At 41.3% G+C, this 12,791-nt stretch overlaps 1 protein-coding gene across 5 annotated transcripts in view; it reads left to right on the forward strand.

The window, feature by feature from the left end:
* ITPR1 (inositol 1,4,5-trisphosphate receptor type 1) overlaps positions 1-12,791 on the forward strand; it is a 337,019-nt gene that overhangs the window by 169,502 nt on the left and 154,726 nt on the right. For all 5 annotated transcript variants that reach the window (XM_030206558.1, XM_030206560.1, XM_030206561.1 and 2 more), the window contains 6 exons: positions 1,775-1,900; positions 4,970-5,098; positions 6,659-6,779; positions 7,444-7,631; positions 8,012-8,160; positions 8,738-8,849. In XM_030206558.1, the coding sequence (XP_030062418.1) occupies positions 1,775-1,900; positions 4,970-5,098; positions 6,659-6,779; positions 7,444-7,631; positions 8,012-8,160; positions 8,738-8,849 (825 nt within the window). The remainder of the gene's footprint in view (positions 1-1,774; positions 1,901-4,969; positions 5,099-6,658; positions 6,780-7,443; positions 7,632-8,011; positions 8,161-8,737; positions 8,850-12,791) is intronic.

The raw sequence follows: 12,791 nt of genomic DNA on the forward strand, positions 1-12,791 counted from the left end.
TCAGGGAGGTAAACTTGGAAATGGCAAATGAAAACCTAGTAATAGGACTAACATGAAAAAATTAACAGCACTGTAGAACAACCATGTAACAGAAATATGATAAGTCAGTACAATACAAATGGTACCATAATAGACAACATGGAAGAGCATTCAACTAACATCAATGAAACACCTTAATTAGCACATATTAGAACATTCGAGTAACATAGATGTGATGTTAATGTTGTTCTATGATATAATGAAACATCATATTATGTAGCCAAGGGGCCAATTGCAGATAGCCGGGGACAAAATGGGTAGTACAAAGTCAATTGGGATAGATGGATGGCTAAACTGAAGGCAAATTATATGTACAGTTACTTAAGGTGTGAGGAACTAAGTTACAAGGTGTGTAGCAAGCTAGTCCGGGTGCAGAGTGAGTGGGTAGTTGGGCTTGGAAGAAGAAGGGCTTTCACCTGCTTCCTGAAGTAGACTCTGTCTTATATATGATAGGGAGGAAAAAGCTCAGGTGTACTGACCAGGAGAGAGCTTGGGCGATAAGTGTCTGATCCTGAGATAGCAAAACAATGTGATATTTCTTGGAATTTATTAACCACCTTTTTGAAGAGATACGGAAGTAGCTGGATGCATCCAGGGAGCCATACCCAGCAGAATAAAGGAGGTGACGAAGACCCTGCCCATGTTATTGGTGAGGCATTCCTTAGATTATTGTGATCGTTTTCAGAGTCTACGTCAGAAAGCGGTCAAGCAAATCTCTCTGAAATATAAGCTGAAGGCAGTCCAGAGAAAAGCAACTAAAATGGTTTAGGGTTTGTATCAAAAGATAGTCTTGAGGACATAAATGCATACTGTAGAGAGGAGGGATGAGGGTATATGATAGATATTGACATATTTGAAAGGTATTAATGCACAAGAGATCAATCGTTTCGTAAAAGAAAACAAGCTGTAGAATTAAGGGTAGTGATAGGACAATACAAGGGGGAAGGTTCAAGAGTAAAGTTTGGGACATTTCCTCACAGAGGAGGTGGACACAAACTACTGGAATCCCAAAGGGCTAGGAGAAAAGCAGCAAATTCTTTAATGGTACGGGAGTGGTTACATGCCCAGAACTGCAGTGCGGTAACCAATTGTGCTTGCTGGAAAGCATGGTGGGTAACCCACACAGAGAGCTGCTTACAGGGCAGGCTAAAGAGTAGTCTAATGGTTCGAGCAGTGGGCTGAGAACCCGGGAAGCCAGAGTTCAAATTCCACTGCTCCTCCTTGTGATCTTGAGCAAGTCACTTAACCTTTCGTTGCCTCAGGTAGTAAGAGAGATCAGAAGCCCTCTGGGGACAGAAAAATTACCTACTGTACCTGAATGTAATTTGCCTTGAATCCCTGAGAAAGGGATGAGTTAAAGCCAAAAAAGGGCCATTCTTCAGTATATCTCTGATGTGAGGGAGAAGGGGGTTCCAGAACTGGTCACTTAGGAAAGGGGGGAGATTCTAAGACTGGTTACTCCCTAGAGTTGTATCCCTGAGTGTAAGGATGGGGAATAACAGTAGTGAGTAGGCTGCAGATTGTGTGCATTATGTACAGATGAATTTAAAGATTTGTTAACTGCCACCTGTCCCTCTGATAATGGGGCTTAGTGTTACTCTCTCCTCTTTGCAACAGAAATAGCCTACATTCTGAGAAGCCCAGGAAGGATCTGCCTGTTTAAGAACAGGCTGAAATGGTGAGCTCAACCTGAAATGAGAAACATTCCTATGTTAACATGGTTTCTCCTTCCCAGGTAAAAGTTGCTTACATCAATTTCCTGAATCACTGCTATGTGGACACAGAGGTTGAAATGAAGGAGATTTACACCAGTAACCACATGTGGAAACTCTTTGAGAACTTTCTGGTGGATATCTGTAGGGTAAGCAGGTCTCTGTATCTTTCTCAATATAATTAAGTCGGATGTGGTTTGATGTTACCTTTTCATTGAGAATTTAGAAGTTTGGGACCACTTGTGACCAAATGTTCCAGTCTCTCTCTCTTTAAAAAAAATTCTATAAATTAATTTATACATTCATTTAAGGAAAAAATGGGAAACAGTCAAAACTGACATTGATAAAGAAATCATAAATAGTATAAATTTCAGTTCACATTACAGAGAGATTATTAGCCTTCTAAATAAACAATTTACCAGAAAATCCAAAATTGAAATTGCAAAAGTATATGGACAACATCTTAAATTAAGAACCTGTTTTACTTAGCTCAAATTAATCGCAAAACCATAATTATCAAGTTAGATTTTTCAGTAAGAATTTTTTCTAATTGAGTCAAAGAAGGCAGACTTACTCCCTTTAAGTGTTACCAGGCATTTACAGGGAAAGTTAAGGAAATATCTGGCCCCTGTAGCCAAGGCACAAGGTCTCGGGTCACGAGTATCAGGGTTTCTGCCAGATACTTGTGACCTAAACCAGTCACTGTTGGAGGCAGGATACTGGGCTGGATTGCTCTGACCCAGTATGGCTATTATGGTATTAGAAAAGTAATCCGGGGTACTTGCATTGATTTCGATACAGCTGGAAACATGTATCTTCTGTCCAAAAAAATGAATTTCTTAGAAAAATACAATTTCAGAATAATTTTTTCTCGGATTCAGACTGTAATGACACAAATTTGCACAATTTGGAACATCATCCTGAAAAGATTCAAGAAAGATAGTTAATTTCAAACTGTCTGTAGAAGAAAGAACTTCAAAAGCTCCTTCCTCAGGATTGACATTCCTAGCTTTCTGAGGGATATAAATATTTAAGACAACTACTGAATCCACCTGAGAATAACACTTTTTAAAAATATTTCCGGAACAGCTCAAATGTAGACAAATCTCTTTGCTTCTTATTAAGTTGTAGTTCATTTTTTTGTTTTTATTGAATGGTTTTTTAATGATTGTACACTGCTTTGGTTTTGTTAAAGGCAGTATATAAAATTTTAATAAACTAAACTGCTGAGTTTTAGGAAAAGTAGCAATATTAAATTTAATGTAGCTTATTCTCAATTGGCTCTATCTGAGAACACGGACACAGTCCTCTTAACATGGACTAAATTGGAATTGCAGGCATCTATAGTACAATCAGCTATGACATCCAGTCTAGTAGCCAACTCCTGACATTTTATCATTTGAAAGTTTCAAGATAGTTTCATTGGAGAACTGACCCAGTTATGATAAAGTACCTTTTTAAACAGCTTCCATTTGTGTGACCACTTGCCAAATGTATTTCAAAGTTTCACCAGAAACTTGCCAGGTATTTGTGACCTGGATTGGCCACTGTTGGAAACAGGATGCTGGGCTTGATGGACCTTTGGTCTGTCCCAGTATGGCAATACTAATTTAAGACATGACAGCCAACAGCCCCAATTCCAGTGGCAGAGGAACCACTGCTAGTAAAGTAACCTCAACTGAAAGGCGGTATATAAGTACTGCAATAAACATAAAACTCACTATGCCAGTGTCAGTAGGAAGGGAAAAGGGAATGAGATTTGATGTACTGCTTTTCTGTAGTTTTTGCTACTACATTCAAAGCAGTTTACATAGTATATACAGGTACTTATTTGTACCTGGGGCAATGGAGGGTTAAGTGTCTTGCCCAGAGTCACAAAGAGCTGCAGTGGGAATCAAACCCAGTTGTCCAGGAGTTGATTTCCCTTTTCCGGGTTCACCAAGGGAGCTCTCGGTATCCATCAGGATCGGGTTGAGGGAGCAGGGTTCTATCACCTGAAGACAAAGAGGCCTCTTCAAGGGGAAGGAGCTAGAAGCTGGGGAAGCTAAAGAAAAATCTCTTACTGTTACCAGATATCAATCCATCAGTACCTGCACTTGTCTAGAACCTTTGACTTTCCACTTACCCATGACACATTTTTGCTCCTTAGGGTCTCTGAAAGGGTTCCAAAGGAGCCTGTCATGTCCCTTTGGGCACACATCTACAGCTGTGTCCTGGGGCAGGCAGAAGAGTTTTATCCTGGCTCTAGCCAATGTCAGCACTTGGAGGACCACAGGTGTCCACAGCATGCCTATCAGCAAAGATGGAAGATCAAGGACAGACAGCAGTCCAGATACCACACACAGAAGACAGCTTTTCCCCATGTCTCACTTTTTGTTATGGGGAAACCGTTCTGTTTGTAACGCACAGCTTTTATTTTTTCTTGAAGTAAAAAACTAGTGTTTGGAATATTGTCCTGTCACCTTCCAACTTCTCCTGGTGCTTTAGTTGGAATCAACTTGTCTTGTACCACAGGGCCATGAACATTTACAGCCCAGGCCATTTTATATCTCTTATATTCTCCTCCCAGTTCAGCTTAGTCATGACAGTAATATTCCTTAGCTGAGAGCCATAAACAATGATGGAAAGCAATTAATGTGGACTCTAATCCAATCACAACTAAAAGTATTGAGATGCCCACACTCAGTGGCTGTGAATTTGATATCAAATAAGATGGTGGGGTTTTTTTTTGTTTGGTGTGAAGTAGAGGGATTTTAATAGAAAAACTGGCGAAAAGGAAAATGAGATTTGCCTGTCATGTAGTGTAAGTACTTTATGGCAGGATGGAGGAGTAAAGCACCCTATTGGTTGGAGAAGCAGGCTGAAAACAGGAAGTCCCAGATTTAAATTCTACGAAAGCTGCTTGTGGCCTTAAGCAAAGCACTTAACTCTCCATTGCCCAGGGGTGGCACTGGTAACCTCAGCTGTTTAGGGTCTGCCATTGAAACTGTCATACTTGTGGCGGCAGAGATGAGAACTTTGTGGTATAATAGAGGATTAAAGATATTTAAAAAAAAAATTCAAGATCTGGAAATATGGGCAAAGTGAAGTAGGAAGTTGAGCACAGGCACCAGATAAGTCCACCATGTTTTTGGGAGGAAGTTATTGTGAATCATCAAAATCTAATCTTTATTAGGTAGCCTAGATCACAATCTTCACCAGGTCAACTCTTTCTCTAGGTGTGCAATAACACAAGTGACCGAAAGCATGCGGATGTGGTTCTAGAGAGATATGTGACAGAAACTGTGATGGGCATTGTGAACACTTTCTTCAGCTCTCCATTCTCAGACCAGAGTACCACTTTACAGGTAAAATCAGAGTGTGAACCCTGGCTATTCAATGAACTAAAATATTTTAATAATGCTTTCAAGTTACACTGTTAAATGGGGGAAGGTCTGGTGGCCAGCAAGTGCAGAGTCAGAGCCTTCCATGAGGAGGCGCCTGTGAGCTATTTTGTGTTTGGTTGTCCAGGGAGAAGAACTGCATGTTACCACTAGCATGGATGGGTGCAGTGTTGTACAGACCACACTTGTGCCATAATGTTTGCAAGCAAGCTCTGCATATCTTTCACTTTTTTCTGCTTCTTAGTAATAGCTCATTTTGTGCTTTCTCATGACAGCCGTCGGTTCTGGCCAAACTGAAAGAGGTATTTTTAGTTGTTGACTGGGATCACAGCTGGGTTTGGGTTGTGTTTCTGGTCTGGAACAGCTGCCATTTCTGGACACATGGGTCATGAAGGGCTTTTGACTTGTTAACCCACTGGAATACCATAGATCTCAACGTGGGAAAATTAAAAAAATCAGGAACTAACTAGTTTAAAAATTGCAGTCTATAAACGCAACCTCTACTAAACTGTTCAGTTTTACAATAACAATGAAAAATCTCACCTTCTCGGTCTTGTACCCCTCCCCTTTCCCAACACCTCATCAATAAATCCACATAAGAAATAACAGGCAGTTAGCATGTCCATTATCAGGGGTTCCCTGGCTATGTCACCCTGATCCATTGGACAATAGGGGTTTCTAATTACAAGAAGAATCAGGTTTAAGATTTTAATCTTGCTTTAAAATCTTCATTTTCTCTACTCCCTGAGATAAAGTTCTGCTGCTTTGCTGGTAGCCAGGCCAGTATTTACAAGGCATTCGGCTTTTACGTATTACACTCCAAAAGTACTACAGAGCCTGACTCTAAGCTAAGTGCTTCAAGGCATTAAACTCTCCAACTAAATCAGCCCTGAGAAAAAATAAATACTGGAGCACAAGACCAGGTACTGTCTTCCAAGAAAACCTCTATGCTGATGAATTTGCTTGAAGAACAAAAAAAAAAAACCTCATTGCATTAGATATCTGGGCTGATGTAGACAGCCAGCTGTCCGGTTTCATCCCCTCATCTTTTAAAGGGTTATTGAACGACAGCTTGAGCTGCTAATCCACAGTGGCATCCACACAACTTGAAATGAGTGTGCAGGAGGCCCTGAGACTGTGACTGAAGAAACCTTGCTACTGGCTCATGTTTTTGATGGAGGAAGTGGGCAGTGCTGAGTTCCGGTGTAAGGTCTGAAATTTGTAGTCTGGAATAGCCCAGATCAGGTATCCAGCACACAACACAAACTAAGGGGAGGAATGGTTATGAGATGGCAGCAGTGATCAGCAAACTGGGTTATTTTCTTTTAGATGATTTGAATAAAACTTTGCGACTGGGTGTCTTGCATGGATTTTCTTTTCTTTTTTGGGACAGACACCTGGGGTTGGGCTTTGGGACTCCATAATTCACTTTGGGTGTTTACTGGGGCAAATCTGCTCCATCACTGCCTGTGTAAACCTGATTGAGTTAGCAGCCACATTACAGCTTCTGTCATTCTTTCCTAGACTCGTCAGCCTGTGTTTGTGCAGCTCCTGCAAGGCATCTTCCGGGTATATCACTGCAACTGGCTGGTGCCCAGTCAGAAGGCTTCGGTGGAGAGCTGCATCCGAGTGCTCTCAGATGTGGGTAAGGGTCTTTTATCTCCCCCAGATATAACCCAGAAATAGATCAGTGGCTTATATTTTTGTGCAGGATAGGGCCACACAACTTTTTAATGAGATCACTATATTTTCTGCCTTTGCTTCCAAACCTCATTAAGGTAATTTGTAGGAAATCACCAGAGATCTGCTTCAGTTTGACTTGCAGACCTACTGAGATCCATTAGATTAACTTCTGGAAGTCTGATTATTGTAGCTATTGGCATACTAGACTTTACCTTCTATAGAACTCATTCTTCTGGGGGCAATGTCTCTTAAATGGGTTCGTTTTGCACATACCACGGCAGTAAAACCTCACGTTTAAGGCAAGGTGTATAGCATATGGTCTGAGTCTCAAATTTGCTGCTACCACGTCCATTCTACTTGTGTAGTGCCAAAGGGCTTCCTTCTGGAGGTCATAAGGTATAATAGGTATTGGCAACCTATCAAGGTGTGCTTTGAAGTGACTTTTAATCAAGCCTGTGAGACATCAGTACCATGGGAAATATTTTTGTATGTTTGTGTCCCATTTTCTGCTGCGAGGGTAAATTGTTTTTCAGTGGAGAGACTGATTAAGCCCCCTTAGGTCGCCAGAAAGCCCTTTCATTAGTATGATGTGACTGGGGTAAGACTTGACTAGTTATTTCTTGCAGCAAAGAATCGGGCTATTGCCATTCCTGTGGATCTGGACAGTCAAGTGAACCAGCTGTTCTTGAAATCCCACAACATTATCGTGCAGAAGACAGCAATGAACTGGAGGATGTCTGCAAGGAATGCTGCTCGTCGTGACTCCATATTTGCTGCCTCTAGAGATTACCGGAATATAATTGAAAGATTGCAGGTAACTTGGTATCCGACTTTGTCAGAATAAGTCTGTGTGGTGAGATGGCTCTTGAGTGCCAGGTGTAGCCCTGTACTAGCAACTGCTCCTAAGTTATATTTAAATACGGACTGCGTAGTCCTTACTTAGATTCAGGTGCACATCAAGGACCTGTGACTCTGTTTGGCCTTGGAATTACTGCAGTACTCTGAAAATCCGGGTACCAGTTCCTCCTCACATTCAGATTAAAATTTCCACATTATGGTGGTTGGTAGATATTGCAACCTTTAGTTTTCATTGACCCTGGTCAGTAGGGCTTCTGGAAGTTCCACATCCAATGCTTTACCTGTGCTGCTGTGAGGTGACATGCATGTTGATAGCATTTTTGTTGACCTCTATAGGATATTGTCTCATCACTGGAGGACCGCTTACGCCCTCTTGTTCAGGCTGAGCTGTCGGTGCTTGTAGATGTTTTGCACCGGCCAGAACTGCTCTTTCCAGAGAACACAGAAGCCAGGCGGAAGTGTGAGAGTGGCGGCTTTATCTGCAAGTAAGTGCTGCCTCAGGACCTGGTTTGGTCTAGTAATAGATTTCCTCTGTGTGAGGAGCTTACCAAGGACACTGGCTTTTTAGTGCTACAGTCTTGATGGTGGGAGATGCGGATATCAAACGCAGCACAAAAGCTGGAGCATACCCACGGGGACCCTTCAGTCAGTGTTAATATAAACTGTTCAGTTAAATCATAACTTAAGAGCTACTGCTGCTAAAAACATTAACACATCTTAATTCTGTGGAAACTTTGAATATTATGGAATATTTTAGTGCAGATTCTGGCTCTTCTGTGTGTGATCAATATTGAGTTTAGTCATTGAAACATGACTTAAGGTGGCTGCTGCTATATTTTATTTATTGCATTTGTATCCCACATTTTCCCACCTATTTGCGGGCTCAGTGTGGCTTACAATACATTGTGAAGGATGGAGATATAGTGTTACAGTATGATTATGGGTTACATTGTGAGGAGTTATGGGAAGACAATGTCAAGTCAAAATCGTTAGATTGAGGATGGGGTGATGCAGCATACCTGGCTTTTGAAGAAGGGTGATTTTGAGTTGTGACCATTTTAGGTTAATACGGCACACCAAGCAACTGCTAGAAGAAAATGAGGAAAAGCTTTGCATCAAAGTGCTTCAGACGCTGCGGGAGATGATGACCAAAGACAGAGGATATGGTGAGAAGGTATGAGACATTTCACTGAATCCCTCGTTGGAGTGCTATTGTCATGGGATATATCTGGTCACACTGCCTGTCCAGGCTTCTGACAGATTCCCCAAAGACACTGCAGAAATCTGTGAACATTTCTAATGGAAGGAGCGACTGAGGAGAAACAGAACATAAACACATAAGCATTGCCATACTGGGACACACTGACAGGGCTGGCATTAGAGGTGGGGGGGGGGGGGGGGGCAAACAGGGCAACTGCTCTGGGCCCTACTGCTTCAGGCATCTCTTCCCCTTCTTCCCACCACAGTCTGTCTCCTCCTCCCTTCCCTATCTTCTTTAAAATTTGATTTCCCTTCTCAGAGGGGCCCTAGTGCAGCAGCCATTCTCACAAGCTGCCTGCTGCTGCCCTGAAGCTTTCCCTTTCTGCCGCGATCTGCCTCCCTCTGACGCAGTTTCCCATTTCCGCCTGGGCAGAGAGAGAAAGCATCGGAATGGCCGGAGGCAGCTTGTGAGAATGACTGCCATGCCGGGGCCCCTCTGAGAAGGGAAATAAAAATTTTAAAGAAGACTGCAAGGTGAGGGAAAGGGAGGGAGATGGACTGTGGTGGGGAGAAGGGGAAGAGATGCCTGAACCGCATAGTAACAATGCAGGTAGGGAAGATCAGAGATCAGGGGCCCCCTCCTTAATTTCTTCCCTGGGCCCCACCTTGTCTAAAACCTGCCCTGTCCATCAAGCCCAGTACAGTACAGTCTTGATTATCCAACATAAACGGGACCAATACGTTGTTGGAAAGTACGAGAAACAATGGTAACCCCTTAAAAAATGCACGGAAAACATATTTTATGAATAAAACACAGGCATATAGGGTGTCTGTATTTAAAATACAATATTGTTAGTTAACACTAACGAGCAGTGTGTGAAACCAGAAAATAGGAAGAGAACCTGCACACTGGGGGGGGGGGGGGGGGGGGGGGGAGGGAGGGAGGGAGGGAGGGGTGCCCTGTCCATTATGCCGACTGGCCAGTTTAGCGAAGGCTGGATAATCGAGACTGTACTGTTTTGTTTTTCCAACATGGCCAAACCAGGTCCAAGTACCTGGCAAGATCCCAAAAAATAAACAGATATTATACTGCTTATCCCAGAAATAAGCAGTGGGTTTTCCCCACGTCCATCTTAATAATGGCTTATGGTCTGTTCTTTAAGGAAGTTATCCAGACTTTTTTTTAAAATCCCTGCTAAGCTGCTTTTTACACGTTCTCTGACAAGAAATTCAAGTTTAATTACATGTTGTGTGAAGAAATATTTTCTCCGGTTTGTTTAAAATTTATTACTTAGTAGCTTCATTGCATGCCCCCTAGTCCTAATATTTTTGGAAAGAGTAAATAAGCGATTCATGTGTACCCCTTCCACTCCACTCAGTATTTTATTATTTTTCGTTGCCCTTCTCTGTACCTTTTCTAATTCCACTGTATCTTTTGAGATGCGGTGACTAGTAGAATGAAGAATATTAATTCTGTCTAATATATTTATATCTGGTTTACGTAACACACTTTACCACCAAGGTGCCTGAGTTGAGTTAGGGGAGAATTCATCAAGCAGTGTTATGGCCGCGTTTAAGTGAGCTTTGGCATTTAGCACACGCTAATTCCCTTAATTCGCATTAACGCCATAATGCCCCTTGATGAATCCTCCCCCACCTTAGTGGTTGATTTATTTTTGATTGTATCAATCTATAGTTTAAAAATTTGTATATCTGAGCGAAATCAAATTTAATTCATCCTTAACACTGATAGTAAAAAAAAAAAAAAAAAGATTTAAGGTCTAAATACAGTGAGACTAAATGCTTAATTGACCAAAGCTGATGCAACAGTTTTTCAGGATTTAATATGCAAGATATGGAAAAGTAAAAGAAAAAAAATCAAAGAACATAAGCATTGCCATACTGGGACAGACCGAAGGTCCATCAAGCCCAGCATCCTGTTTCCAACAGTGGCCAATCCAGGTTGCAAGTCCAAAACAGTACAGTACATTTTAGGCTGCTTATCTTAGAAATACTGCCAGACGGTGAACACACGAGTGCCTGATAGCCTGAGACTGCACGTTAAATTCCCCTTGAAAAAGCCAGGAGGGCGAAACAGGCTCCTGTTGGGCTGTGCTCGTCTTGATGGCATGCAGATAAGTTACTAAAACTTCTAGCAAAATTGGCATAATTGGTCAGCTAGCAGTACGGTGGAATGATTAAAAAAAAAAAAGATAAAATTAATGCGAAAATATCCAGAGTGATGCTAGTTGACATTTAAGGTAGGATGGTAGGCATGAGTCTATGATTAAAAACGTGAGCAGTTCAATGATTTTGAATTAACTGCGACTCGAATATGAGACCTTGCCTTTAACCTCCACCTAAGTGTCTCTCCCATAGGAGTCTACTGGGGTTAAGTGTTGTTATCTTAGAAATAAGCAGTGGATTTTCCCCAAGTCCATCTTAATAATGGCTTTTGGACTTTTCTTTTACGAAGTTATCCAAACCTTTTTAAACCCTGCTAAGCTAACTGCTTTTACCACATTCTCTGGCAATGAATTCCAGAGTTTAATTACACATTGAGTGAAGAAATATTTTCTCCGATTTGTTTTAAATTTACTACAATGTAGCTTCATTGCGTGCCCCCTAGTCCTAGTATTTTTGGAAAGAGTAAACAAGTGATTCACATCTACCCGTTCCACTCCATTCATTATTTTATGGACCTCTATCATATCTCCCCTCATCTGTCTTTTCTCCAAGCTGAAGTGCCCTAGCCGCTTTAGCGTTTCCTCATAGGAAAGTTGTCCCATCCCCTTTATCATTGCCCTTCTCTGTACCTTTCCCATCCCCTTTCCCTTTCCTTGTACATAATATGTAAACCGCTTTCATCATATGAAATCTCGTCCCCCTTCCTTTATACCTAGCAGTGACCATTGTCTGATGCCTGCCGTCCTTGTTATTTAGTCTATTTTTCAGGCTCCTTGTTCAGATCCCTGAGTTTCTCATTCTACAGTCTCTCCCGAGTGCTATAGATTCCTGTTCCAGGACTACTAATTTCACATTCGGAAGGAAGGAATGAACAAACTTGTCCCCTACACGCAGTAGTCCTTAATTCTGGCTGTAAGGGGACCACCTGAATGTGTGCTCCTTAAAATCTAAAGCCACCCTTATGATTTTATTCTCTTGTGCTAAATGTCCTAAAAATTCTATGTAACAAAAAAATTGAGAACTTATGCATGTCCACTAAAAATCACCTTCCCAGAAATCACAAATGGGGAGGCAAAGTTGCGATTTACCATTTGAAAATGCTTCCTTGTCTGAAATACTCATGGTCTGATTCTGCTCGTCTTCACTAGTTAATCTCCTTTTTACCATTTGCTGATTTCAGTGTTTTTTCTATACAGAAATATTTGGGATGGCAACAGGGAGGCAAGCTAGGTATTGGGGGAGGCAAGCCAAAGTGACATTTCCATACATTGTAATCATTCCTCCCCCCTCCCCCACTTTTAAATAACCTATAAAAGACACTATAAGAAAGTTCCAAGGGTGTCTTCTATACATAAAACCTATTTTCAGCCATCCAGAAAATCTACCATTGTAACATCAAAATCTTTAAAGAGCTTCATAAAACCATATAAGGAATACATATGAATCAATAAAATACATCTATAAAATAAATTAGTGAAAACAAATACCTAAAATGCAATATACATAAATATATAAATTAGTCGATAAATAATGAATATGGTGTAATTGTGTGGAGTCAATAAAAGAGAGAATGGCTTACAAAGCTGGTAACAGCTAAAAGTAGAACAGCACTAAATTAAAGAGTGGTCCCATAAACAGTAAGTAGTCACCTAAAACAGGCAGATTTAAGGTAAGTTCAAAACGGAACGTTTTTCACTCGTGTGCATCTCTTCCTGAGTCAGCTTGAAAC

Source organism: Microcaecilia unicolor, chromosome 6, assembly GCF_901765095.1.
Source record: "Microcaecilia unicolor chromosome 6, aMicUni1.1, whole genome shotgun sequence".
Lineage (NCBI taxonomy): Eukaryota > Metazoa > Chordata > Amphibia > Gymnophiona > Siphonopidae > Microcaecilia > Microcaecilia unicolor.